The sequence below is a fragment of the Dromaius novaehollandiae genome, chromosome 16 (assembly GCF_036370855.1).
Source record: "Dromaius novaehollandiae isolate bDroNov1 chromosome 16, bDroNov1.hap1, whole genome shotgun sequence".
In the NCBI taxonomy this organism is placed as follows: Eukaryota; Metazoa; Chordata; class Aves; order Casuariiformes; family Dromaiidae; genus Dromaius; species Dromaius novaehollandiae.
Genome location: NC_088113.1, coordinates 18,460,636 through 18,488,243, shown reverse-complemented (window position 1 = coordinate 18,488,243; position 27,608 = coordinate 18,460,636). Strand labels below are relative to the sequence as shown.

The 27,608-nt window shown below is 48.6% G+C and overlaps 1 protein-coding gene across 1 annotated transcript in view; it reads right to left on the bottom strand.

The window, feature by feature from the left end:
• Positions 1 to 25,969, bottom strand: part of NTSR1 (neurotensin receptor 1) — a 65,689-nt gene extending 39,720 nt beyond the window's left edge. Inside the window, exon 1 of the mRNA XM_026092926.2 lies at positions 25,241 to 25,969. Within this exon, the coding sequence (XP_025948711.1) occupies positions 25,241 to 25,933 (693 nt within the window). The 5' untranslated portion in view covers positions 25,934 to 25,969. The remainder of the gene's footprint in view (positions 1 to 25,240) is intronic.
• Positions 25,970 to 27,608: the final 1,639 nt, after the last annotated feature.

Here is a 27,608-nt window from a genome sequence, read left to right as displayed (position 1 = left end):
GTCTATTTGCAAAAAGGCTACCAGAGGCCACCAGAGCAGATCATGCGGCCACCACCAACGCCTACAGGGAGCTGCTGCCACACTCTGTGGCCTGGATCACCAGCGTCTCTTCTTGCCGCTGCAGCAGGCAGAGCGCTTGGGCTTTCTCCGCTCTGCAAGCAGAAGGTGTCTGACTTGCCCCGAATGCCACCTACGTGGGCGTAAAACCCAGCTCGGCATGGAAGAGATGCCTGCTGAAAAGAGATGCCCGGGCATTTGTGAGAAAGTGCCTTTCAGGTGCTTCTTGTTTTTTTTTTTTCCGGGTGAGAACATAGGGCACTGTTGAATAGGAAGAGGGAGCAGGTTCAGCCCATCCCTGCGAGGAGAGGAATAGCTCTGCTCAGCCTCCTCGGGAAAAGCTGACGGATCCTGCCAGGCAAATACCTCTGCATGTCTGTCTCACAAATTGGGTTTCTAATGAAACATTCTCCTCGTTTCGATGACTGATGACTTCTTCAAATTTCTTATATCTGATACCTTTCAAATGCAACTAATTTCTCCAGTCTTTTTTTTTCCCTCCAACAATAAAGCAGGGATGAAAAGTCAGCAGTATTACTGTTCACTTTTCAAAAATATTCCTATATGCAAAAGGCTAATAAAATACCAAGATTCACAGTGACCCCTCTTACCCTTAAACCGAAGAATGTATTTTAAGCATAAGCAGCTACTTCTGAGACAAGCAACTGCCAATGCTTTAACTAACACAGTACAAAACATGACAAATACTGCTTTTATGGCATGCTAAAATCCCCCCAGCTCACCCCCACCCAAATATGTACCTCTTCTGCTGCCAGGGACCCATGGCTGTTAGTATCCTTATCCTTGTACTAATTTCTTAACAGGCAAGTTACGCTCAGACCAATTTTCCAATATTTAACTAAGGTATCTTCTCCTACTTTAAATCAAAGAAGGGCCTGTTTGCCTGGGAATGTGCCAAGTTTTTTGTTTGTTCGCTGGCTTGTTTTTCAGTTTAGTTACTTATTCTTGTAAAAGATATTTTCTCTGCCTGCAAAATCATGCCTCACGTGGCAGTGGTTTACAGAAGCACTTCTACTGTTATTTACCTCTTCCAATTGAAAATAAATTGTTTATAATGCAGTCCAGAACTGCTAGAGGGGTGACCTATTCAGTTTGGGTCTGAGCCTGGCCTTATAACATGAAAAAATGAAAAGTTTTGAAGGTGTGAGGAGGTGTAGAAAAAATCTGAGATTCCAAATTCAAATCTGCCAAAAATACTGAAAAATGTAATTATTCGGTAGGGTGATGTACCCTGCAATTCACACCCAAGACCTCTCTGTCATCTCTAGGTTGGATTCTAGTCACCCAAATCTGCTGATTTGCTCTGACCTTCATGCTCTGAATACTTGCATTCAGCTGAACTTCAGGACCAACACAATTCACAAGGGCAGAAGATATAATGCACCCGAAACACCAAAAAAGGGTGTTGCTGGACCTCTGCTGACTTGCTCCAGATGAAGACCTACACAAATAGACAGAGCCATTGATAAAAGAATATGAGAGAAACAGAAGAAGTCCAAGACTGGCATGAAAACTATGCCGAGGCTTTGACGAAAAAATCAGTTCTACAATGAGATTGTGTAGACATAGCTCAGTTATTTCAAGAGAAACCTGACTTTGGCACTAGACCTGTTGATGCTCTAATTTGAATATCAGGACAATTAATTTAAGCCCTTCCAGATTCACCCTCTATAAAGAATCAGCCGCAAAAAGGATCAGTCATGAGCATTGAAATTGAAGGTGAAATTCTTTAACTCTCAGTTGTTTTTAGTCACTCCATTTGGGCCACAATGGGTAGAGAAGACACTTCAGAAATCTCAAACTCCAATTCCATCTGTTCTCCCAAAGAACTCACATCAATGTAGGAAGAGATGCTCCTGCGTCAGTCTAGTAGGAGAAAATATGACAACAGCCTTAAACTTCTTGATTTCTGATTTGGTAAAAACTGAGAGTCTTTTAAGTGAGAAGTTCTCAAAAATAATTTTATCTAATGGAAGATACTTTGGTAATTGCAGTATTATAATTTCAGTCCTTCAAGTGCAGAGAATTCTCATTAGCTCTCAGTATTCAGGTACTGCAATGAATTTTCATAGAGAGAGAATAACATTTAAAGTGTTGAAATGGTGGAAGTAAGTTGAATTTATTCATTATTTTCTGGACAAAGATATTATATGATTCTTTAAGCAAAAGGGCCCATTTCCTCCTGAGTACAAGAAACTAGCTGTTATTCCCATTTTACAGGTAAATAAACTGAGGCAGAAAATAACCAGATCTGATCTAAATGCCTTCTTTGCAAACGTTTTCACACTGATTTTTATCTTTTTTTTGCAAAGTTTATTTCTGAATGAAGCCTCAAGAGATGCTGGGAAGTCTGACTTTCCATACCTCAGTCTAACTCCTGTGTAGTATTGCTTTGACTACAGGCAATAAAACCATTCACAGGGGATTTGAAATGCCAGACTGGCAGACTGAGGACACAGATATTACAAATGAATAAGATGAAATTTAGATTTCAGGGGAAAAAGCATGCTATTTCACCAGTGCAGCTAGAATTTGGCCCTCTATCAATATTCGTGATTGTTTAAAGGAATTAGCAGTAGCTTGGAAAAGTGACTCTTCTAATTGCCATAAGTTGCTAACTCTGAAACCAAATCATGGAAATTAAAACATGAATGTCCTCATTTATTCTACTGGCAGGGAAAGTGCTGAAGGAAGAGGAGGAATATTAAAGTGGGGTGTGCAAGAACGAAGACAAGCGCTCGCTGTAGACTGAACTGATCTCTCTGGTGAAGTAGCTGGTCGTAATGTCTTGGCCAAGAGGGGCTTGGCGACGGTGTTATCACAAGCAAAGCCAGAAGAGTGGTGGCACATTTCCCTTCTGAGTCTCTCTCATCTTTTACAGGGCTTCAAAAATCAGTGTAAGCAAGGATGTAATTGCTGGTGCCTTCATGTCCAATGAACTTAAACAGAGCTGGCTTGGGACTCTGTGGGTAATGCTGGTGGGAATGGAGAGCGCTGATATGAGTCATTCCTTCCATTTAGCTTGCATTGAATTACAGACTCGGGAGGCATTGCTTGATTTTGTTTAAGGCAGAAATTAAACGTTTTCAAGACTCATCTCCCTGCTGGGCTGTTGTTTACAATCAACACGTGAGTGATAGTGTCAGAGAAGAGGACAACCAACACAACAGAGCCAGATCTCAGCCAGCCCAGAGGATTTGCTGTGCATCACTTTATCACTGCTGAGAATGTTTTTATTTGGGGATTTTTACCCATGCCGCTTCCTTGCTTACACAGACAAGGCTTCGCAGCTCGGTCACCTCAATCCAGACATGTCCACGTAAGGGTGCGTTTCAGTTTTGTCTTCTCTCACTGTCTGCCTTGATCATCCAAATCTGACAATGTTTGATGCTGGTTATCATGATTTCTCTTTCGTCAGATCCAGATCTTTTTGCTATTCTCCTTTTTGTTTGTTCATAGAAGAACCTTCCATCAGCAGCCTCAAACACACTGTAATCCTCCTTTGATGGCATCCAGCCTACTTCTGAAAATACCTCTCTTCTCCATTGCTTATAGCACTTAATCATTTTACCTTGTATTTCCTGCACTGCTTAACTCAGAAGGCATCGCTACCACTACAGGGTTATGTCAACGCTGACCACTTTGACGTCTGGTCCACAGATTACATGAGGGAGCTCTGACATTTTCTTCTGCCAAGAAGGGCAGGTCAGTTCCTCATCCCCCCAAACCCTTGCACAGTGCATCCAGATCCCTTTAAGGCTGCAACTGTACAAGTGGCAAAAGCTGCCAGCTCTGCAATAGCTCTTTCAGTGTGATTTTGAAACCACCTTCTCAGATCTTTTCTCCTTTTGCATGGAAAAATGGCTTTTTGTTTAAATGTGTGCAACTAATACAAGGAACAACTTTAATTCTGAAAATAGAGTTCAAATCTAAATTGAGCACATCAAAATGTTTCACAGGCAGAGACCTATCTGGGGTTTGTCAAAAAGGTATTCAGAAGTTCTGCTTTCCTGCACAGCTGTTGCTAGAGCAGGGCTTGTATTGAGGAAAAAGGGATTTGTCTGATGTTTAATGACACAGTCAGAGTCCCTGCACAACTTGGGAATGAAAATAAAGAGCCCAAACCAAATGCAAAGAGGGGAGAGGCACCAGCGATTTTAGTGCTATTTGGATTATTATATTTAGAGCCTGTTAGAGAGCCTATTAAATACTCTTCCTTCAGGATCTGTCTGGCACAGACGGGGGAAAACTTTTGATCTTTAGCAATGGAGGAACATGAAGAGGCTTAAAAAAAGATATGCCAGAAGACAGACACTTTAAACAAAATGAATCAAGAGAGAAAGCCAAGAAGACTGCATCTAACTTTTAAAGGACAATTTATGCCTATGTTTACTTAATTATTATTCATTAATTAACATGCTTAAAAAAAGTAGAACCTGGCTCACTATCTGATATGGCTGGAACCGTATCAGACGGGCTTTGACTCAGTACAGTGAGACAGTGAAAGCTGTGCAAGAAACATAACCAGAGAGATCTGTTTGAGAATTTAAAAGCTTTGTGCATTTAGAGATATATGGCACAGTGTCCTAAGGTGATGAACAGTACAGGGATTGAGACTCAGGAAGACAAGATGTAAAAACAACCAAAAAATGTTTTCAACCTATGAGGAGTTATTAAAAATTGAAGCAGTCATAATTACCATGCTTAATCGAAAGAACAAATCTTGTGCCCCTTGGACCCTGCTCTGCTTTTATTGCCACCTGTGAGTAGCTCCTTGTGGAAAATGTACATTTTAGGCCTCCTCCTAAAGAATGGAGCCATTAATGCAAGTTGTAGCACACTGTGCTCTGAATTCTGGAGGTCCCCACTCCAAACCCTAGCAAAGCATACGGGGTGAAGGCTGACATAAAAGGATCATGAGTTGTGAGCCTGAGTGCACAGTATTCTGCTCTTGCTTAGGTATACTGAAATTACAGATAGCTTATCTTCTTCAGAGAACGGTGAATTTGATGAAAACTGAATTTTTGGAAGGAAACCAAAAGCTACTTGTGTGTTCATGTTAAATTCAATAAACAGTATTGACAAAAAAGGGGGGGAAATGTTGAACTATTTCCATGTTTTCAAACAAACATTTTTCTTCTGTCTGGAAGCGCTAGCACATTTCATTTCAACATATTTAAATGAAAAATCGTGCCGAACTTCTGTTTTGTTTCAGAATTGTCCTAAGCTAAAAAAGAAAAAGATGGGTTATAAGCCAAAAAGGAAGCAGTGTTTCACCTCAGCTCAAACTAAATGTTTTATTTGCAAACAAAGTGCTGTAGGTCAACTCCAAATTAATTGCTTTGTTTTGTTTCATCTCTGATAAATTTCTTAATTCTTTTTTCTCGGTCTGATCCAAACCCATTTTCTTTCCTTTTAAAGTGAATCACTTCACTATGAGACCGCAAAACCCATTCTTCTCTCAAGTGAAGGAGAAACATCTCCAGCAGAAACAGAAGATGAAGTAACAGCTCCAGCCCATAAGCACCAGGAATCCAGCTCTTGCCATGTGCCTTGCAGTTGCAGTGCTTCACTTGTACGTCCTCTTGTCCATACTCATTCTCACAGTGGCAAAAGGCCTGCACTGGGTTCCAGTTTTGGTGCCCAGGCAGCAGATACTCTTAAGAGACGTTTCATTCAACTGCAGCCAACACTAAATAAGAATTAGACCAACAGAAATGATCAGCCCTCCTAACAGCAGCACAGAGACAGCACAAGCATCTAATGAAAACCAGGTCCAAGATGAATCCCTCTGTGTGCCAGGGCTATTTCTGTATTCTGTAGCAATGCTCTACTGTGCCATTTCATGAGAATTAGCCAGAAACATCTCCAGAAGCACATCTATGCAAGTGGCAGGAGACTCCTTGGTAATGACAGCTTTAGAGACAATTATGACAGATAATTGTTTAGTAAGAAGAGGCATTTTTCATGAAATGAATTATATTGATGAAGCACGAGGACATTTTAGCTAGAGTGCCTGGCTTTTCAGCCAAGTCCCGCTTGATGGTGGGCAGTCCTAGCTATGTTACCCCGACTAACCAGCTCTGGACTGTTCATATTCATGGCAAGTGCTTTTTGTTTGGTGTACCATCAAAATCTAATCTATGAAATCAGGCTGGCATCCACACAAACAGTCCAAACAAGTATAGTCCTGCCTTCAGGCAGAAAATCCACTACCAGATTTCAGACTTCATTTGACTTTGGAGGTGGATATTTCAGGCCTTGCTAGCCCCATATATACATTCCCCTCCAAGGCTTGAAGCCTTCTTTCCATGCAGCGTGCCATTGAGAGTGAACTACTTACTCTCATTTTCTCCTAGAGCTTGCCCATCCAACATCTTTCCAAGCTCCTAGTATTATACAGAAAGAAGGTCAATATTTCTCCAAAGTGAAATTGAAGGTAATTTTGCCTTTGTCTCAAAAAAATGATAGCCAAACCTCATCAAGCATCATGGATGGCCAAGAGAAAAGGCAAAAATTCAGAAGATAGGTAGGACTTCAAGAAGTCCCTGGCAAATCCTCCTTCTCCAGCTATGAGAAGCCACACTAAGGTCTGGGCAAATTTAGGGTCTTCTGTTCCAAGCACAGCTCAGGACCAGGCAGGGATCACCTAGTCCCAGGGGCTGCAGTCTGCAGTAACAGGCCGTGCCTGCTCTTGGACAAGCAGTCACAGGGTGGGCAGCCCAAATTTCTTCCCTGATTAGGTTCTTTTCCAGCCACCCCTCCCTGTTGCTTCTGATTTTTCACCCTTGGCCTCACAAGCTCTATTTTGGGCCTGGAAGCACATATTCAGAGTTGCTACAGTCACAGCAACAGTGAAGCCCCTGCAGGGTCAGAGGATGCATGTAGGAGTCTGTTCTGTGCCCAAAAGGAGTCCGGGCAGAGGCACTTCTACCCATGTCTTCTTCCAGATCTCTCACAGTAGCATGAACACGTAGCAATGATATAAAGAAGCTGGATAATACCGTAATGGCTTATGCAACCCCTCTCTTCATGTTTGTTGAGCAACTGTTGCCATTTTTGATGGATATTTCTCTGCAGGGAGCATCAAATACCTTCATTTTCCAGGTATAATCTGTGCTGAGATTAGTCATTCTTGACATGGGCATTTCCCAGCTAACAGGGATTGTTGTTCATTCACTTAGACAACGAAAGTATGGAAAATTTTGGAAAGAATGAAAAAATCTCGTAACATTTTCCATTTCCCTCAAATCTTGCTTAATTTGCTTTAAGGTTTTCTTAAAGACACAGAATTGTTGACAATATCATTATTTTTCTGTGCTGGGAGTGGTAAAGCAGATTGTGAGCGACACAGAGAGAAGGGAGCTGACTTCTCTCATAAATAAGTCAATGTGTTACTCCTGCTAGACTGGAAGTGGAGTGACAGCCCTTCCAACTGCTGATGCTCTACTTCTCTGCGACCTTCGGTAAACTTAAATTTGCTAAAAACACCCCACAAAATCCCACGTGCTTCAGGGCCACAGAAACACCTGAACAAAGAGGATATTTTAAAAGATCAAATCTGGCTCCTCTCCTCAAAACCCAGCCGCGCTGAGCGTTGCACCTCGCTTGGCAGGCGCTGCCGCTCCTGTCTCTGTGCCAAGTTTTCTCTCGACCACCTCCACCGCCTCCGGCAGATGCGCTTGGCGTTCAGGGAGAGGGAAAGAGTGTCAGAGCCCAAGGCTGCTCAGTATCCCAAGGGTGGATCTGGATGAGTGCCGGCTTCACGCCGACCGCTTTTGGTGTGAACTGCAGCATACGAGGGGAGAGGCGGGCTGCCGAGCCGCACGCGCTGCTGGCTGCGGTGCAGGGGAGGCTGCCTGGATGCTGGTGGCCGGCCCAACCCTCCACGGGAACCGGCATTTCTGCATGTGCCGTATCACCCACTCGCGGGGCAGCTGGCCGCCAGCCAGGCTTGCCAGCTGGGCTGCATTAGTTATGGATGAGGTTATTTCGGATTATGATTTTAGTAGGGATGCTAGCACACGGGCATACTCTTGCTCTGCTCCCTTCCTTTGCCGTGGCAAACTGAAGAGGCAGGCACTTGACAGTGATAAAGCACAATTAAAGTAAAAGGCAATGGGAGAGGGATTCAAATTCCATATTAAATTAAACTAGATCAAATCCCAAAGCAGAGCTTCATTTTGGGATGCAAGTTTCCTCGTGTTCCAAAATACAGCTCACACGCGGCCAGCGACTGCCCCAGCAGCAAGCAAGGGCACGTCACCCTCCCTCCATGGGAACCCAACGGAACAAGCAAAAGCAGTGCCATCAAGGCACGGGCTCTTTCTCCCTTCTTTCTGCAATTTGATGTCTGAGACGCACAAGAAAATAGAAAGCACTAATGCTGTGACAGAGTGATTAATGCTTATCTTTACCTAAGTGGAGCCTAAGTTATCAATCAGCTGCTCTCTCTCTCTCTGTCCCCGTCTCCTCCTTCCTTTTCTAAAATGCAAACTAATATGAATGAAACAATAATGTTTTAATTAAATGGAAATGGAAAAGCTACAGGAGAATGATATTGTTCCAGCAGTCTGAGGTTCCCAAGCCACGTGTAATTACTTTGACAGATAACACACTAAAGGGAGAGTTAAACAGCACAGTTTCCACAACACTTTTTGGACCACTCCATGTCATTTCTCACTTACAGTGATATAAAACAGGAGCAACTAGTTTGGGAAATGACTTTCCTTCCAGTGCAGCGAGGATAGCCTTCGGGAGAGCAGATCCAGCCCACACTCCTGGCCCTATTGCTAAGTTATCTGCCTTGAATTAAAAGAAAAAAAAAGCTCCCAAGGTCCAACCTGGAGGAGGTGCACAAAATGTTGCACAAAGGGAGCAGGCAGGACCTAAATCCCAGCACAAATCTGGGCATGCAGGAGCCCACCCTGACAAGGATAACACAAGGAAGCCTGGAAGCAAAGTGATGCATGAAATTTCTTATAAATTTGAGGATTTGATTTAACTAAAAAAGGTAATGAAAGTTGGCTCTGGTCAGCTCTGGTCCTAACTGACAAGTGCTTGCCCCTAAAAGAGGTTGCAAGGAAAACAGCGAGCTGTGTGCCTGGTACGGTCCAGGGCTCAATCCCTTTGCAGCCAGGGCCATCACCCCACAGCCCCACGTTTTGGTGAAGCATTGCCCAGGCCCACGGCATGCTGAGGCTGCTGACACATTGCCCGTTGCCAATGCAGAAAGTGTCACAGTGAATCACCCGTGCACCCAGTTTAAAAGTACGAAGCTGTTGCCTGAATCGTGGTTAAAAGCACAAATATTCTCCTCAAAAAGGAAATTCGCTGACTCCTTCTTGAGCCAGAAACAGGGAAAAAGGTTATGTAATTCATTCTGTTTGAATAATAAGCATTTCAAAGTTATCTAAACAGCACTAATAATGGTGAAATAGCTGTTTATTTTATTAGTCCATCTTTGCTATGGAATTGATAGTGGTGCTCCAGGCAAGCGTGTCTTATTTACCTTAAAACAATTTAAAGGCCAAACTTTAGTTGCCCAACAGCTGTGAGAGGCTGGAGAGCCGGCAGGCAGCATCCCTGCTCTTTACCTGTTTACCTTCTTGGCTGGAGAGAAGGTCCTAAAAACCAGCCCATATCTGCCAACTGGTGAGTGGTAAGCAGAAGGAAAAGTGGGAATTGTTTTGCGGGAAAGTCTTGGCACAGGCTGCTTTGTAGGAGGGACCAAGGTATGTTTAATCGCTGGCTCCCCCTGCTTTTACAACCCAATCAGTTTGGCGTAGCCAGATTTTTGACAAGCTGGTGTTTGAATTATTAATGAAAAGAGCCGTGCTTATTTTCACTGCATTTCTTGCCTCCCTGGATAATAACTCTGCTTTCTTCAGCAGTCTGCAATTCATTCTTTGTGCCGGGACACAAAAAGCCTGTTTTCTCGGAGATCACTTATCTCCAACAAAACTTTAATAGAATATCAAATGGAGGGATGAAAACGCCATCGAACAGCCGCACTCGCAGGCTGGGAATTAATTCTTCAAGGCTTCTTCCATGCTGGGTGCTGATAATAATTTTCAGGAAGCTCCCACCGACAAAGGGCAAGCAATTTTCTTTCCCCCAGCAGCCCAGGACTCCAAACGCAGCCCGTCACAGCAGACGAAAAGGCCTTTGACTTGTCAGCTGCATTTCTGTGCTACAGCTGTGTATCACATCTGGCAGAGCTTCTCCTTTAGCAGTTCAATGCAGGTCTCTGATTTGTGCCCATTAATGCAGCTGTAACTCCAGCATGGGCCAAAGGCAGCCTTTGAAATCCCATCGGAGCTGCTGGCTGACGGTGGGAGCGATGGGGCTCATGCAGCTCCAAAAAAGGAAACAAGTGCAGCCGGCAACGACATGCTACCGCAGGAAAGGGGATTCCTGCACCCACTGCTGGGCCTTGAATGGCACCTATGTGGCCAGCGAACACCCAGGGCAAGGAGAAATTTGTAGGACTGAAAGAAAGACAGGGAAATCTTATGCTGAATATGAAGCTATTCCTTAGTGTAATGCACGGGGCTGTGGAATAGCCTCCCAGAGAGAAAAGCAAGCCCATGGCTGAGAAGGAATTAATGCTTAGAGAACTTTCAGCTGGGCTTCAGTTTTGTAGCAACAGTACCCACAGGGCACAAATCAAAATAATCTCCCCAGCAATCAATACACATATCCTTAAAAGCAAGCAGCTCTCTGGGGTGGCTTAGTGAATGCTTTAGCCTGTGGTGAAAACCCATACAGAAAATCAGGGGACTCAGCCCTGCCAGACGCAGCCCCCCATCCCCACCCTGCACCTTCACAGTGCTGGTGCCACAGCAGATCCACGAGTCACAGCCAGGCCAGCCAAGAGCCTAGTGAACGACCCAAACCAGTCCCTTATCCTGGGATTAGAAAAAACTCTTCCAAGATGTCATTTGCTGAATTTCAAGGCACAGCTCTGATTTACAGCATCCAGTGAGAACGATTCCTGTCTCTTCCGGGGAAAAATGCTCTCATACAGGCCTACGGACCAGCATCCCTGAAACAGTTGGCATAAAACTTGGAGGCAAAGCCACAGGCAGAGCAGGGAGGGGCAGATGCAAGGAAGCCGGTCCATTTGCAGGCATACGGCTTTTATGCAAAGCTACAGCTGCAGTTGTAGAGTGTGAGTAAATAGTTGCTTTAATAGAAAACCAGTTTTGTTTTACGGGCACAAAGACCTCTTCTATCACTAACCAGCATGGGGTACATAAAGCTGTCATTCCTTGCCCTGTCTCTGCCCTAGTCTCTTGGCTTCTCCTTTTCACAGGCTGCCTGGGGTTTTTTTATTGCTTTTATTTTCTTTTGTTTTTTTTTATTTGAAACTGAGCAAATTACTTTTTTTCCCTAAATAGTTGGCGAGCATAACAAAGTTTTCCATCTCTGCATGGTGAAGAAACCAACGACCTTTGAATCGGGAAATAGAGAAACATTATTTGAACCTGCTTTCTGTGCAGGAGCAAGGAGACCTAATCTCAAAAAGAGCAGAGCAGGCCCTGAGCGCACTTAAAAGCAATTTTTTCCAGGGAAATAATTAAGGGATGGAATTTAGCACAAGAGTATGTGTTATGAGCTAACCTCCAGAGCACGCCCTGCGATTTGCCCTTTCATGATCATATTTGTGTTGAAGTAATCTGTATACTAGCCTGCTTTATTTTCTATCACAATATCACTATATGTATGGCAGCCTTTCCTGAGAAGTCTCCCCTAGTAAGAGGGGGAGAAAGGAAGGAAGGAAAAGGGCCCTGTTCATTAAACTGAAACAGCTCCAGCATACCCTCCCCGTGACATGGACATTCCCTGGAGTCACAGCTCTCTACTCTTCCTAGAGAAACTCAGACCAGACAGTGAGCGATAGGGGTGGGAGGGAAGGGAGAGAGCTGGAAATCAGTAAGCCACTCAGCATTTCATTCTCTGAATAAATTGCTCCTGGCATGCCTTATCTTCCTCCTCTCTCCCTGGAGGAGCCCAGCACTAGCATCACTAGTGAACCAGCATCCTGCTCCTTCTCCCAACGCAGCAGAGCAGCACCCTCTGGTCCAGCCCAGCTCCCTCTTTGACAGCCTCATCAGCACGTGTAGCCCAAAATGCTCTTCTCACTTGCAGCACCTCCCTCAACAGCCAGCCTACCCCTAATTTGTGCCCCTTGGGAGGGTGGTTTTAAAGAGCAGGTTTGGCAAAACCATGGGAAGCACCAGCGGGACCTGCCAGGTTTGGGAGGAGCACCCTGTAATGGGTGGGTGCAGGTGCAGCTTTGTAGTTGGGAGCTTAGACAGCTGGCTGCTGGGAACCGAGGCCGTTTTTACGCTTTATTATTATTACTTCTCTGCCTCAGCCCCTTTCAAAAGTCCCATTTATTTTGATAATGGTGTTTTTGCTTTCACTGAAACCACTACCTGGAGACACACTGTCAGTGAGGCCCTCATGCTCTGGCTTGCTGATGAACTGAGGGGAAAATACATCTGTAATGGAGCTCTTGTTGGAAAATTCTCCGAGCTTTTTGCTGCTCCCGGACAGAGCTTGCATAGCGGCGAGCTAGCTGGTCTAAGAGGTTTCTTTCATTTTCTTTGATTCTCAGGAAAATGGCTACCGTAGCTGCCTGGTGCTCTCGGATATTATCTTCAAAAGAAACTCCTTTCTCACCCACCATACAACGTGCTAAACAGTAAATGACGCTTACTTGGCTCCAGGATGCCATCAGCAACCTGCAGACCAGGCAGTTTTGAGATCTGTGGGAGAAGAGGGCTTTAAGAGGGTGACGCGCTGCCCACGGCAGGGCTGGTGTCTGTACAGCACCACGGGGAACGAGCGGCATCACCTGAGCGTTCCTTCACACTGCCAGGTCCTTGGCACCATCCTTTAATGCTGTTTGTGCGAGACCGAGTGTGCGGGGGCCGGGCTTCGGGGTCCCAAAGCCCACAGCCGCAGGGCAGCACACGCTCCTCGGACACCCTCTGCGGCAGCCGAGGGGCAGGCTGAGCCTCGAGTTTTGAGTCTTTCCTTTATGAGTCTCCTAACTGCGCTTTGAGGGCAATCTGCAGAGCAGATGCCAAAGCAAGTCTCGGCGCAAATCACCCAGCCGACATCCTGCGAAAGCCCCTTTGCATTATTCAGCACAGCGGAGCTCGAAGCAGCTTCTCTGCGGAGCTGGAGCACAAACCTCATCCACGGTCAAACACAAAAACCCGGTTCCTGCGCTGGCGGCTGGTAAGGGCTTTGGCCACACGTCCTCCAAGCCAATTTTTGGTCACTCCAGCTAACCAGGCTCTGCGTGACACAGTGGCTTTGGGTTGCTCTTTGCTGGGACAAACAGGGAGCAGGGCAGGCTTTTTTAGAAGCACCTTTTTACCCACAGGCAGTTTCCCTGTGTTTTGCCATGCAGATGGTCACGTCCACGCGAGGTGGCACATTGCCCTCCCAGTGCCCGGCACAGCCCTACGCACCGCCCCGGACGCAGGCACCCGCGGCTGCTGCGCCAGCACGGAGATGCTCCCCGCTCCCCGGGAAGCAGCAACAGCTTAGGCAGGATATTCAGCTTTCCAGAAGGGTGGGAAAGATGGAGAAGGACCCAGACAGAAAATCAGACACAAAGCTATTAATAAAGTTCATAACAAGGTGCTGAGCCCACGGCATCGCACCTGACATACTCATCGCATGACTATATAAGGGAATAAAGCAGCTTCAGATAATTGCAGGGCATGAGAATATGTTCAGTGTCATCTTAAACTCTGCAAGATTAATCCTCCTGACAGCTTGTTTAAAATGGAAGTGGGCTATATAATTAAAAGAAATAAAACCCACACAGATGGCATATTCCGTGATCGGCGGAGTTTACCTTTCACGTTCCTTATTAAACGCGGTGCTGGGAGGGGGCCGGGCTTGAACACACTGGCCAGTTCCCCTGGGTTATTGCTGCATGGCCCCGTGCAAAATCCAGCATTTATATTATCCAGTGCAAACATCTCAGCAGGCTGCGTTCGTTTGTGCGGATACCCGTCCGCTGCCTTAGCACGGGGGCCAGCCGGGTTCTGCACCCTCCTGCGTCCCAGCCCTCTTCTCCCTCCTGCTCATTTGGATGCCAACAATTCCTGGAGGTTCCCCATGCCTTGGGCCCTTTCCTTCGGCTGGGGAGCCGGGAGCAGCATTTCAGGCCCTGCTTTTTGCAAAACGGCAGTCTGAGATTGAGACTCCTTGATTCAGGTATTCTTAGCACTTGTCTGCGAAGCACCAAGCACAAATCAGCGCCGTATAAACAGGAGTGGCAGAAAAGCCAGGCTGTTAATCTCCATAATGTGCCTCTCAGTGGGGATTTCTCTTGAATGTTATTTGCATTAAATATGATACCAAGTGCTGGATATGGAGTTATAAATAAATTAAAGGCCCTGTTTAAGTCAAATACTGTCCCACAGTTGACTGCAGACTTGAACGTGAGAGTCGTTAATGGTGGACAGTACAGGTTCAGACAGCTGTCTAACTTGCTGGAGAAAATGGTAGCTGTAAGTTCCACTGCTTGCACCCTGAGAAACTGATTTCGGGTGCAATTAAACCTGAATTTACGGGTTTATGGTGTAGACCAAACTCTAGTAGCACCGGCTGTGTTGAGAACACTGTGTGGCCTGGGGAGAAGGGAATGTAGGTTTGGTGGAGGTAGTGTTCAGCAAATACCTCAGGTGGATTGTTTTTTTTTCATTTGAAATATAAATATCTTATTTATAACAACATGGTCAGTCTTATTTTTCTGGCAAAAATTAAAAAAAGCTTGTGCTAAACTACACTGACACAAATCCTTCAGATATTTTCGGCAAATAACTGAAGAACGCTGCTCCCAGGCTCAGCATGTATGAAGTGATAGATGAGTTTGAGTGATTAAAAGTCAAATCAGAGGGGAAACTTTTGATTACTGCAATTAAAATCCCTAGCGCAAATGCAGGTTCTTCCAGCACCGTTATTGTCATGACAAAAGCCTTTTGGGAGGAAGAACTGCAGGGCTGAGGTTCCCTCTGTCTTTCTGATGGGGCCTGGGTGAGGCTGAAGGCAGACGGGAGTGAGGACGAGAGCACGTCATGCAACACAGACTGCATTTTCCTTTCCACCCGACCCCTCTGCAGTCGACAGCCCGGTTTCAGCAGGAGCATTTAGGCAGCAGGGATTCTGCATCCGGACCAGGGAATCACATATCCACCGGCCCAACGAATGGCTCCCTCCCTGCGAACCTTGCCCCCCTTGCACGCTCCCACCTTCCTGGCCGCAGCAACGCTACTGTGACCGCTGTGATTTTGGAGTCAGAGCTTGCAAGCTTCTAAGCAATGGGAATTTTTCTAGCCCCCTTGGTTCAGCATCCGGCAGGGCCAGCGGGAGAGGACGCCACTTACTTTTGGGCTGGGAATAGTGCCAGGTGGCAAGGATCATCTGTAGGAGTAAGAGAGAAAGGTCTGGGGGTTGTTGTGTTTTGCTTCAGAGAGGATAACAGCAGCCAAGGACCGACTCCATCACCAGGAACAGCCAGGATGTCCCGACGGTGAGTTGCTTGGCAGGTTGGAAGTGAAACCTCCCTCCGCCCCAGGGCATTAGACCACAAACATCTGGATGAAGGCACACGATCAATGCAATGTCTCATCACATCGCTGTGCCCTACTGACTGCCCAGCCGTGCCCAGCTCGCTAATCCAGCCCTAGAGCCCTGAGCAGCTTTCGGAGCTTGCCAGCTTATTTTGAACCAACCTGCTACAAAAGCATAAAAGCCAGGCCCTTCGCTTCCCTCTCTCCCTCCCCTCGCTCTATGGATTTTCTTCATGAAAATCATGCAGGTATGAGGAAATACTTGTACCTCCTCCTGTCTTGCTGAGGATAGGAGCAAAGAAAATTCAATCAGACTTTCAGAAAAGAAAAAAAATCATATCCCAAAGGGGTCAGTGAACTTATCAGTTACTTTGGTTATTGCTACTTCTTCCCAGTATCTTCCTCTGCCTCAGCTCTTCTGTCACTCTTGGAGCCTTAAATATTAATGAATTTGTCTCCCAACACGACATGGTCTCAGGGCTGGACCAGGGCTATGGAGCAGCACATGCTGTGCTCCTCTGTGCTGTTGCATCGCGATACGCTTTCTGACCAAATTCAGGAAAATCCCTCTGCCCTATTGAGAAGTTCTCCTTCTCCTGCTCTCCTGAGCCTCGCAGGAGGGCAGGGAAAGCTCCTGCGAGCTGTCACATTGGTGCGAAGGAAGCGAGCCCAAGCCTGCGTTTCTCCCTTGGGTTAGTAACCGCAGATTATCAGGGGTTTAGGGCATTACACATCACTCAGTCATTGTATCTTGACATCAGATATCTAATATCTGAACCTGTGTTTCCCTTTCCTCCGACAGCACTTTATCACACTTCACACACCTGGAGTTACGAGGCAAATGAGTGTGATAACGGTCATAAGACCATGACTGACAGTGATAGAAAAAGGAACTTTGGGCTTGGGGAAGGGAAGATCATTCATCTGGGTTTCTCTTTGGAACGAAACGAGTGAATTAAAATGTATAAATCGTCCCTGTGAGGGTAAAATCTGAGGTCTTTGCAGGAGGAATCAATAGAGGGATGCAAGCAATGAGCTCAACTTTTCCAGTGGCTGTGTGAGCTGCATTTTTATAAGATGGTTTTGAAAAATTAATAAAGCAGCAGACAAAAGCAAGTTAATATTAAATTGGTATTGAACATACTCATTAAATACTTAAGGACTTATTGAACAAGTTCTCTGAGTGAACAAAAAGATATGGTCCTGCGAAGTACTGAGACTACACTAATTTTGTTCAGCATTGCAGACCTGCATTGTTCTCGATTATGTTACAGTTAATAGGATAAGGCATTGTCCTGATTGCATTAATTTGCTCCTTGGAGTCCTGATCCAGCACAGGGGTCTGCTGGCTTAGACACCGTCCTGCAGCAAAGTGTTAGAGCTGCCGTGCAGCAGGTCTTCGCTCCACCAAGAAGTTGGTAGACACATTCCTTCAAGGTTAAATGAGAGGGCTGTGAGTTTTTGGCCCCCAAAGAAATAGTACCAGGACAACTGACAGTATCTTAACACATGGAAGTTCCTAACGCAGCCAGTGTCTGCGGGAAGCAGGGACGTTCGCGGGCCCTGTGCTGACCCATCCCCTCCAGGCACGCATGTCCCGAGTGCTGCGCGGGGCTGTAATTTCTCTTGGGGTCATTCAGCAAGGAGGAAGGCATGCAAGGATTAAACCAGGTATCTCCTGAGCTGATGAAGGCCCTCAAATAGCTTCCAAGATCCCAGGGGTCTCTGGTAGGTGTACTATGTGCTGGAAGGACTGTTTTATAATCTCCTTCATTTTAAAGCAGGCTCTGGAACAGAAGAGCTCTCTGAAGGAGGAACTAATCTCTTGATGCAAGGTAAATCATTTGCTTCAAGAGTGCAAGTTGGCTCTAGCAGCAATGGCCCTAAATTTATTCTTTATTGTCTAGAAGCAGTAATAGTTGGCAGGAATGTACCAGAGGGTATTCGCAAAGAGAAGGGAAAACGTTGCTGAAATCAGATATACGCCCAGTCCTGTCTAGGCTGCCTGTTCCTCTTTTATATTTTTAGAAATCCACTTGGCAAAAAGACAACTGGAAGGTTTTATAAGGGAGATTTACTGCACAGGGTTCGTCATCTGGGGAGACGTAAACGCGCGGGCTGGGTGTAAATGCTGGGAGGTGAGCGCAGGGGCAGGGACGCTCGCAGCCGGGACGGCTCCCTGGGCTGCTGCCGCTTTTCTGCCAGAGCCCACAGCGTAGCCAAGCGTAACGCTGCTGAGCGCCTTCTGCTTAGCCATCACTCTAATGCCTCCCTGATCTGCAGATACCGAAAATGCTATTCATTACATGCGTAGCTTTATACCTTAGAGGCACTTCCAGCTTTTTCATGAGCACTTTGTATAAAACAGGTGTTTTTTCCCCCTTGAGATGCTAAAGACGTCGTGAAAGTTTACATTTTACTCTTTTATTTTTCATTTCCACTAGGAAAATCTCATGTCTGAGATGATTTAATCATCTCTAGTCTCTGAGAACTTAAAAGCTTCAAAGAAACTTCATCAAACTTTCACTCAAAAAAAAAAAGTTCAACTGAAAAAGAACATGTTCATCCTATTTTTTTCCATTGGAGAAAAAAAGTTTCCCATGAAGCTGTGACCAACAGTGCACTTTCTGCATTGAGAATTACTGAAGTGAAAAGCCACAGGAGATGAGGAGCAAACCTCGCATCCATGAACCACCCGCTGGTGCCTGGCTCTTCCATCCCGCCACAAGCACCCCTCTCCAGAGACACAAAATGATAGTTGCTCCAAGACTACGTCAAACCCTCAAAGTGTCCCTCAAATGTCCCTCAAAATCCTCCAGCCTGGGAGAAGTGGAGGGTTTGAGAAGCTGGTGTGAAAGCAGCCGGGATGCTGCGCCTGGTACCGCTGCCGTATCGCGGGAAGGGAGGCGGAGGCGATGCCGGCCGTACGCGAGGGGCTTTGCACAAGGGAGGATTTCCCAGTGGGTGATGGCAGGAGCAGCACACCTTCACACGGGCTTGCTGTGGTGTGGGCACACAAGACCTGCGATGTCCCTTGGCCAGCCCTGCCGGATGAGGGGTCCCTCCTGCACCCCGGCCCCGGCTCAGCTCCCTCTTGCCAAGCCCCGTGGAGGCAGGTGATGTCCGGAGCGGGCATGCAGGTTGGGGGAAAAGACCTGGAAAGCTCAGACTTTCCAATCTGCCTTTCCCGACCCGCTCTGGACCAGGGATGTTGACATTCCCTTGTGAGCAGACCCGGCGGTGTGAGGATATCAGAAGCATCTCCAGCTTGATAAGGCGTGCCTTACACGGCAGTGTCTTATACAGGAGAGAAGCAAAGTAGATTGTCAACGTAATGCCGAGCTAACGCTAGGGATAAAGTTTAATCTGGTTAATATGAGGGGAAGGAAGGAAGTCAATACTAGAACTATTAGTTTTGGCGTCTGCAGGTATCTGCTTTGGGACTAGATGGCACAGCACTGATTTTCATGCCTTGTTAGCTCTGGACGCAGACACACTCCCTGTCTCACCAGCTTCTCCAGCCACCGCTTCACACTCCCTGTCACCACCGTCCCACCACGCAGCAGTGCTTCACCCCCCCGTGCCCTGTACCCCCATCCCACCACCCACCAAGGGCTCCCCCCCGGCACTGTCCCCCCTCCACGGGCCGTGAGCGGAGGCCACGACATGGAATGAGCCGAGGAAGACACAAGGGAGGGGGTGGGGGGTGGAAAGACTTTCTGCATCTCCTACTTGAGGAAAAAAAAAAAAAAATCATCGCTTTAACTCATTTTGCCCCCTTTCCCGTTGGTGTAAAACCAGAGGTGACACCACGAGATGCCCCAGCATGGTCTCCCCTTGGTGACACGCCGTAGCACGTCACAGCCACCCCGCGGGTCCAGCCTCCGCGACGGTGCCCCTCGGCCGGGCGTCGGGCCTGGGGCGGGGGAAACAGCAGCGTTTCTAAACGTCAGGAAGCAAAAGTGCCATCTGTGCGTCTCGAGCAGATGCTGCGCGGAGACTATGGCAAAAGCCTTCGAGGGGAAGGAGGCGGGGAGGGAGGGAGGGACAATTAAATAGCTGTTTTAAATGATCTGGAAGAAGATTAAAGCCAACTGCAGGTTTTTTTCCTCTGTGAAGAGGAACCATGAGATTACCTTCATCTCTTCTGCCTCTACAAACTGCTGCTAAGAGAAAAACACAAGAACTAAATTGATCGGTCGCACTTCCTTGTTCCTGCCAGCTGACATCTCGGGAAAGCGGAGGGGGAGGAAAAAGAAATCAAATAAATTAAAATCAATTGGAGGAAAAAAAAATTATGTAAGAACTGGCAAAATGCAGCCTGGCCAAGTGGTTATGTAAAGCAATGAAAACAAGAGCTTATTTAATTTAGCTCTGGCCGTACAGCTGACCACAGCGTAAACGGGCTGGGATTAGTCGGGCTGGGCGAACGCTGGGCTGGCGATGAGGTGCTGCGTGGTCGCGGCAGTGGGGGACGGCGACGTTTGCACGTTGCACCCTCCGGTTGGGACGCTTTGCTCGGCGGAGCGGGTGGCCCCGGCTGGGTGGGCTGCCGTGGGGCGGCCGCCGGCCCCGCTGTCCCAGCGCCGCTTCCCTGGCCCGAGGCCCAGGCGTGGTCCCCGCTGCTCTGCGGAGCGTGACACACCTCCCACGGGGCTGATTTCGGCGGTGCGTGCGTGCACCTTCAAGCTAAACCCATGCGCCCAGGCCTGGCGGCATTTTTGCCCGAAGGAAGGTAAATTGAGGTGCCCAAATTGAGAGCACAGCTGCCGGCGGCTGCCTGTGTAGGCAGCTCTGTGGGGATGCTCGTGCCACCTCCGAGGATGGCAGCTCCATTTCCCCGCCAACCCGCAGAGCTGGCACCGCTGCCAGGAGCGCTTTGAAGCAGCGGGACGCCTGCAGTCAGGCACGGTCCTACCACAAAGCGCTCTTTTCTTGTGCTGTTGCATCTATTTCTTTGTGGAAAGGGGTTAACCATGACCAGGCTTAGACTTCTCTGCTGAGTAGAGACTCTACATGTGCAGCCAAAATAAATTTATCAGCCAGGCTCAAGGGGTAAGATTATCACTGCTTTACCAGGATGAGGCTTAAGAAAGAGTTTGCAGTAGCACGCAAGGAATTAATAACTTTATGGGCCTCTCAGACAGATGGAAATTGCATAGATGTCTTTGAAAGAGGGATGAAGAGGGTCACTGTAGCATCTGGGCCAGGCAACAGCTGCTGTGTAAAAAAGATGTTGCTAACAAAAAGGGATCCACCAGGCAGATGGACACGCAGGCAGGGCACTGAACACGATGCCCTCACAGCGTTTTAACGAACGTGCCGAGATGCCTGGACTGCACCTTGGGTGTGACAGCTGGAACTTCTGGTCCTTCTCCGAAGTTCCTCTTGTGACATGAGCCTCTTCCTCACCTTCCTTTGAAGCCCCACGAGAAGGAATGCAAGGAGAAATAAAATAGGGAACCTTCTTTGGCACCCTATTGTTCCATGTGCCGAGTTATTTACTTTATGGATCATCTGAACAAAGAACAGACGCTGTAAAACGTAAGAGACAAGGGACCTGGGCAGGTTCACAGACTGCAGCCGCACAAGGATGGGCTGATACAGAGCAGAGCTGCATCGAAACAGCCAACCAGCAAAACCTCTGAGGAGGTCCAGAGACGTTCCCAGTCTGTTTCCCGAGAAGTTGGGGTATCAAACAAGCGGGAAGAGCTTGCAAGTCAGCTCCGCCTTTCTGCCATCTCTCCTGCCACTTTTCCAGCCTGTGTTTTTCCCGTGCAGCTCAGCACCGCCCGGACGCTTGGAGCTGGTGGAGCTGTGACAGGGCCTGTTGCCCTGTGTGTTTTAACGAACGGGCTCATACCAGCTGCCCATGCAGACAAATAAAACATTACCATGTGCCAGATACTGTCTCTGCAGATGCTGCTCGCTCTTCTGTGCATGATGGGGTAGCAGAGAGCTGCCCAGTCCAGTCTTCCCGCGCACATATGCCCAATAATCCAGGCTTAATTAAAATCCTGAGGATTTAGTACAGGTCTAGGAGTTGCCTGATTCTCTGCTATGTGCTGGGACTGATAGTCCACTAATGTCACAGCTATTTCTTTAAACTTCACCCCTTTTTTTCCGGTTCCACTAAGGACCTCTCTAGAGAAGAGGTAGAAAGGTAACAAAGAAGTAGTAAAGGAAAATGGTATTTGCACAGCGACCTGGCCTTTAAAATTAAGACTCCCTCGGAAGTCAGCATTGAGAGCACGTATGGTGCTCGTGGCGAGGAAGGCAGCTCCCGGGGGGACCCGGCTGGGCGCCTGTGCCGGGGTCAGCCTCGTCGCCAGCTGCGACGCCGGGGAACAGCCCAAGCTGCAGGCACTGACCTGCAAGCGAGCAGAGCAAACATCTTCTGCCGCGGAGCTCTTTTATCTGTTCCTGCCACAATGAGCAGCTTTTAAAACCTACTCCAGCTGAAGTGGCATGAAAACATTAATTTGCTTGTGTGGAAATGGCTTTGAGAGGCGCTCAATTTATATGGAAAGAAAAACCCTGAAATTGGCTGCAGTAGGAAGACTGCCAGTTACAGTGTTAACTAGACCTAAATAACATAGCTATAATGGACTTAACGTCTGTTACCAGATCCCAGATTGATGCCAAAATTCAAACAAGGCATCCTTGACTGACAGCTGTAACAGGGAAGCTTGGCAATGAAGAATGTAGAATAAGTTAGAACCATAAATTGATTGTAAATGGCTGCAAGGATGGTGATAAAGCTAGGGAATAGTCCTGTTTCAAAAAGTTAAAAAGCACAGGCCCCAGAGATCTCACACTTTCATGGCACGAGGCACCTTGTTCGATGCCCTGCCTCACTGACTGTTCAAAAAGCCACGTAGTGACACCCCGCTCCCCGTTCTCCCTATTGCTCCCTGTTGCTCTTCTTGATTATCAGTACATAATGCTCAGAGTAGTATATAATTACTAGAAAAACACCAGTTGCTGGGTACAAGTTAAGAAATATGAGCAAAAGTGAAATATGCTGCACGCTGTTTGAATAGCTGCTCCTTTTTCTTTTCATAGAGCAACCTAATTGCTCACACACACATCTGGTTTCTCTCAGGAATGCCCATTAAAACCTAAATATTTAAAGAAAATAGTGAGGAACTTTTGCAGAAAAGAGATCTTAAATTAATACATGCAAATATCCATCCTCGGGAACCCATTCCCGTCCAGGGAGGAGCATTATCCCGCGATCGTCCAAGCAGAGCCATCCAGTGTAACTCAGAGCGGCTCTGAGCCTATAAATGGTTGCGATTGCTCTTGTTTGGGGACTTGCTTTCAATCAGTCAACAAACAAAACCTCTTGGAAAACTAACAGATTCCAAAAAAAAATCCCAGTGTGCTGTAGATGATTTCCAAACAGGAAGAGGGGTGAAATATGTTGAGTGATTAATTACCAGTGATTTGCCAGCTTTAACAAGTGCATCGTTGCTCTGCTTCATTTAAAGACAGCAGATGAACACGGAGGGATGTAAAGACCTGCTCTGAAACAGTTCGAATCTGCTGCAGAAACCCAGGGCTCAGGATTTCCTAGCTGCAAGACCTTTGTGCATCAGGCTCTCCTGCATCACCACTGCCCTTTCTTTCTCTCCTAGGTCTTCCATCATTTCTCTTTTTTAAAAAAGCTGAACAACCTAGTGCTTAGGATGTGTGAGTGCCTGATCGCATGCTGTGCAATGCTTTCCATCACTGCCCTTCAAACCTGACTTGCAGCTGCTTTGCTTATTCACTCCGGAGCCTCTCCTGGTCCAGGGACCTGCTTCACTTTGTGCATCACTTCAGCGTGCACGAAAGAGGAATGAACCAGAGCCGCTAAACCAGCTGCCTGTGTTACCAACCCGCCTTTGGGGCTAGGTCCCCCCAGAAGGACAGGTACAGCACTTTTACCCAGCAGCTGCCAAGGCCCCTCTTTCAGCTGTGAAGTTCCTCCTCCTTTTTGCTTATAAATTAATTCTCAAGTGGAACAAAAAAAGAAAGAATAAAAACCTGTACAACACTTGAGGTAAAGCACACAAGAGAACTTCACGTACTGTGCATTAATGTCTGTCTACTCACGTGGGTAACAGGATAAGGTATATACTGAATAGCAGTGATACTGTGAAATACGCTCAGAATTGTTTAAACTATAATCTCAGAAGATGCGGCTGGGAGATAATCCCATCTCTTTAGCCCTATCATATTAATGCTGAGCACCAGTTTAATCTGAAAAAGGAAGATGGCTGGAAATAATGCATTTCAGCCACATTGTTCTCAAATTAGACAGCTCATGTCTCCGTAGAGAGTAGAGAATTTGGGTTAAGTACGCTGAGCTGGCACTGACAAAAGCTACAAAGCACCTACAGGAAAAATATAGCCTCCATGATCTCAGGATGAAAGTTAGGCATGAAGACAAAAATCAGAGCAATTTTTCAGTGCTTCTGTGGGGGCTCGATTTTGGCTTGCTGGAGTGATATACCTGAAACTTGGAGAGAGATGTCTAAACATCTAAAGGCTCTGACTTTAAATATAGCTGCATCTACCCTCACCCACTTCTAGCGGAAGAAATGATTCTGATTTGCTTTCATTTAAGTTCCTCCCTCTAAGTGTGGGCACATTTCAAAGGATTTAGTACACATGCAGCTTTAAACTCCAACCGGCTGGTGATTAAACCCACCTAAAATTCGAGTTCAACATAAAAGATTGAAAAGCTCTCGCGTGTGAGCCTGGCAGCAAATGAGCTGTGCACATTGATGCCTTGCTCTTTCCAGCTCTTCTCCCAGTTCTCTTGCATTTTTCAAGCCTGATGCTCCAGTAAACAAATGCCCCAGACAGTGACATGCCCCTCAGTGACGGTGCCAATGCCGAAACCCGAAATCCCTTCCCTGCACCGGAGCGTGGGATGAGCAGGTGCTTGGAGACCCCCAAAGCCTCTCCGGAGTTGGGGGGGGGGGGGGGCTGGTAGTTAAACCAGCTGCAGATCTCCTGCAAGCAGCAAAAATACCCGTTCCTAGCTTTGGAGGAGCGGCTTCTTTGGGATGCCTGTGCTGCATCCTGTGCCTCAAACTTTCTGGAATTAGGGTCTGTTAGTACATAGGGGAAATGGGCTATGGATCAACCAGAGAAACTGGGAGAGGGGAGAGAGCGTTTTGTTTTCCCCGCTCGTACTGGCCCCTCTCCAGCGAGACCGAAGGAGGCAGAGAAGATGCAGAGAGAGGGTGGAGACGTGCGGGTTTTCTGGCGATGAACTGCCGCTTTGGGGGAGAAGCCCAGCACCCCCGGGGCAGCCAGGGGAGCCCCAGGGCCAGGGCGGAGTCGCCACCCGGCGCCCGGGCTCTGCATTGAGGGGGCTCCGGGCCGGGGCAGTTCGGACCCCCGCAGCCGGGGGCGGAGGCGCCGCGGAGGGTTTGTGCCCCGTGCGGGCTCCCAGCCCGGTGCCTGGCGGCGGGGGGGGCCGAGGCCGGAGCCGAGCGCCCCCCCGGGCCCCGCTGCCGACCCCCCCCCCCGGCTCCCTGCCCCAGCGCCTGGGTCCTCACCTGGATGACTGTCTTCAGTGTGGAGGCGTCCACGATGGTGGTGCAGATGAGGGAGTCGGGCTTCTGGTCCTTGCCGTAGATCTCCCCCATGGTGAAGATCATGGGGATGGCGAGGAGGAAGGAGGCGATCCAGATGCAGCTGATGAACTTCTTGGTGCGGCTGCGGGACATGATGCTCTTGGCTTTGAAGGGGTGGCAGATGGCCATGTAGCGCTCCACGCTGAGGCTGGCGATGTTGAGCGCCGTGGCGTAGGTGCAGGCATCCCGGAGGAAGTAGTAGCCCTTGCAGACGGCGTCCCCGAAAGCCCAGGGGTGGTGGACCCAGATGAAGTTGTAGAGCTCGATGGGCATGCAGAGGAGGAAGATGAGGAGGTCGGAGAAGGCGAGGCTGGCCAGGTGGTAGTGCACGGTGCTCTGCAGGTTCTGCAGCGACTTCTTGCGCACCAGCGTGTACGCCGTGATGGAGTTGCCCACGGTGCCCACCAAGAAGAGAGCCAAGTAGATGACCGTCACCATGACTTTGGAGTAGATGTCGGTGTTGACGTCCAGGTCCTCCTCGTCGGGCCCTTTGGGCAGCAGGTCGGAGCGGTTGGAAGCGTTGCCGGCCGGCAGGGCATAGCCCGTGGGCTGCAGGCGCAGGGGGCCGCCCGGCACCGCCCCCGGCGCGGCCGCGGCCGTGGCGTTCAGGTGCATCCCCGAGCCCGAGCCCGAGCCGGAGCCGGAGCCCAGCCCAGCCCAGCCCGAGCCCGAGCCCGAGCCCGCCCGGCGCTGCCCGGGGCCCGGCGCCGGGCTGGGTCCGCGGCTGCGCCCCGAGATGCCACTAAGCCCCGACGTGGGAACTTGGCTCGTTTTAATGCGGCGGGGAGGAGGCGCCTGCAGCTCCCGGGCTGCCTGTGTGTGTGAGAGACACACACACACACACACACACACACACACACACACACACACACGCACACACACACACACACACACACACACTCGCACACGCTCGCACCGGAGCAGCCTCGCAGCGCTCAGCTGCGCTCAGCCGGCAGCTCCGCCGCTCTCCTCCCTGCAGCTGCCCGGCGCCCGCATGTGCCCTGGCAGGGCAGGATCCTCCCTGCACACACACACACACACAGAGGCAGCCCGGCAGCTGCAGGCTGAGCTGCCCCCCCGGGGACCCGCCCCCCGTCTCCGCCCCCAGCTAGTGCGGGCAGGGCAGGGGCTTCCCGGCCGGGAGCTGGAGGGGGCCGGGGGACCGGCGGTGCCGCCCCCGCCGCGGGCAGAGCGGGGGCACCAAGGATGCTCCGGAGGCACCAAGGATGCTCCGTCACCCCCGGGCGTCCCCGCAGCCCCCAGACACCCGCCCTGCTGCTGCTGCTCCTGCGGGCAGAAACGCATTTAAAAGAGGCAAAAACCCACCTAAAAGAGCTGCCTCTGCCCTGAGCTGCCTGGAGCCCCCACAGCCCCACGGCACAGTGACAGCAGTGAGCTGCCTTGCTTTGGTCCCCATCGGTGGCCTTTCCCCCACCCCAGACCCTCAAATTTGGGGTTTTAAGGTCCTTTCTGAGCAGCTCTGTAGCAGGCGCAGAGGGTCTGAGCAGGGGGTGCCACGGCGATGCCGAGGGGTACAGGGGATCCCCCCAGGGATGGGCACCCAAAGTGCCATGGGGATACCCCCTCTCCGGCCAGGGACACTGCACCAGCCACCCTGCAAAACTCGTTAGCTGATTGTTCATTCACTTACCTTCACGATATTTTACAAGTGCATAGAAGAAATCTGGAAAAATCACTTCCAAGGAACCATCAGTTTGGCCAAAGAGCCATAACTGCTCAATTTATTCACTGGCAAACACTGGTACCTGGTCCCCGCAGCCCATGGGCCCACTGGGAGTGCTGAGGTCCTACAGACCACGTAGTGCTTTGATGCAAGAACGTACCTAGTCCTGCAGTCAATCACATCGTGGCTGCTCGCAGACTGTGGACTTTCCACAGCCACCTGCCAAGAGTCAACATGCCCCTAAACTTTCCTCCTAGCAGCTTCAGCAGACAGGATCCCCATGGAAGGCTAAACAAAATCAGATTTATTTAGTCACATTTAGCCATACAAATATGGAGAGAAATATTTTCTAGCACTCATCCCACAGTAGTTTAAAGAATGACTAATAATCTCTCAGCTCCAATGTTCCTTTGGTTTAAATGCTGCTGTTATGAAATTTCCGTTACCGGAGATCGGTTCATCAGGGCTGGTGTTCCCAGCTGGTCTCTCCAGTTGTTCCTGTCTCTTGGATGGGTTCTCGAGATGAATCAAGGATATTTATCCTGAGGAAGGAAAGTGGGACACGGAGCAAGTGGCTGGTCATGCTGAAGGACCGATGTCCGAAGG